Source organism: Pundamilia nyererei, unplaced genomic scaffold (assembly GCF_000239375.1).
Source record: "Pundamilia nyererei isolate P.nyererei 1_Seehausen unplaced genomic scaffold, PunNye1.0 scaffold00768, whole genome shotgun sequence".
Classification (NCBI taxonomy): Eukaryota; Metazoa; Chordata; class Actinopteri; order Cichliformes; family Cichlidae; genus Pundamilia; species Pundamilia nyererei.
This window is the reverse complement of record NW_005188169.1, coordinates 52,771-54,037: the sequence shown is the minus strand read 5'-3', so window position 1 is coordinate 54,037 and position 1,267 is coordinate 52,771. Positions and strand designations below refer to the sequence as shown.

General features: G+C 35.0%; 1 protein-coding gene across 1 annotated transcript in view; it reads right to left on the bottom strand.

Annotated features, from left to right (window-relative positions):
* LOC106455999 (high affinity immunoglobulin gamma Fc receptor IB-like) overlaps positions 1 to 1,267 on the bottom strand; it is an 8,477-nt gene that overhangs the window by 1,110 nt on the left and 6,100 nt on the right. The window contains exon 5 of the mRNA XM_013908006.1: positions 5 to 102. Within this exon, the coding sequence (XP_013763460.1) occupies positions 5 to 102 (98 nt within the window). The remainder of the gene's footprint in view (positions 1 to 4; positions 103 to 1,267) is intronic.

Genomic DNA, 1,267 nt, shown 5'->3' with positions numbered 1-1,267 from the left:
GAGCTCCTTCACCTCCCTGAATCTCACATCTGACAGTGACTGTCTCACCGCTGTATATCTGAGTCCAGGGTGGCTGCAGGGTCACAGTGGGCTTATTGGGAACTGTTCACATAAGAATGATCCAGTTAGGAAAAGAGACACAGAAAAACTCTGCTGTTTATAACATAAGAGTAGAGTCACTGCAAAACAGCTGATTCACAGACAAACAGTTTGAAGACTCAACATCAAAACAAAGTCACAATAATATTATTTATTGCTTTTAAAGTGTAACACAACACTTTTTGTAAAATGTATCAGTATTTACTTTGTACTGTTATCTTTTATTTATATTCTTTATAAATAAATTTATTATTTACAAAAAGTTACTGTTTTTTTAATGAGTTGTCTTAAGTCTGATTTACTTTCACAAAGATGCGATCTTTGAGGTGTATAAACAAATCAGTGCGGATAAACAAGAAAACACTTTAGATTAAATCTAGAAACAGGATGAGGAGAGACTTTTTTTTAAATCCCAGGATTAGTTAGGCTCTTGAAGAAGTTACTCTGTCAAGGCCGATCCTTAATCTCACAATCTTAAAGTAGACACAACAAAACTGAAGTTCTTCTATTTTTCTATTTCCATCTCTCCAAGTAATCCTGCTGTCAGAAAGAGAAACAGAAGAACAGACTAGTCCCCAAAGACAGGACGTCACAGTAATGACAACTTTATACAAGACTTTTCAAACTCAAAATTTCACAACTCTTTATAGGAGCAGAAGAATAAATAAACAAAAGTGACAAATGTAGAAAAACAGCAACACAGTTCAAAGAACATTAACATGTTGAGTAAAACTGGAGAATTCGTCTCATGGATATATTACTTAAACGAATTAAAAGGAAGTGACTGACTCCATGTCAGACTCAAGGCCATGAAGCACCTTAAAAGCAAATAATTAAATCCTGAAATCAGTTTGAAAACATGCTGGGAGCCAGTGTAACAGTGGGACAGGTGTAATCCCATGTGATGTGATTCGATGTGATGTGATGTGTTTGAGTTGGTCTGCAGTCATTCATCTGATTGTTTGCTGAGACTGTTTCAGTGATTTAGGTGTGAAAAATCAAAGCATGTAAAATGGTTTCCTGTCTTTAAATGTTTTAAAATGATTCATAACTTATTTGGCAATTAATCCAGAAATATTTTTGTTATTGTCTTAAAATTTTCCAGCAGAGAAGCAGCTGATGGCAGCATGTGTTGTCAAACAGCTAACAGATCATCTGCAGAGGAATG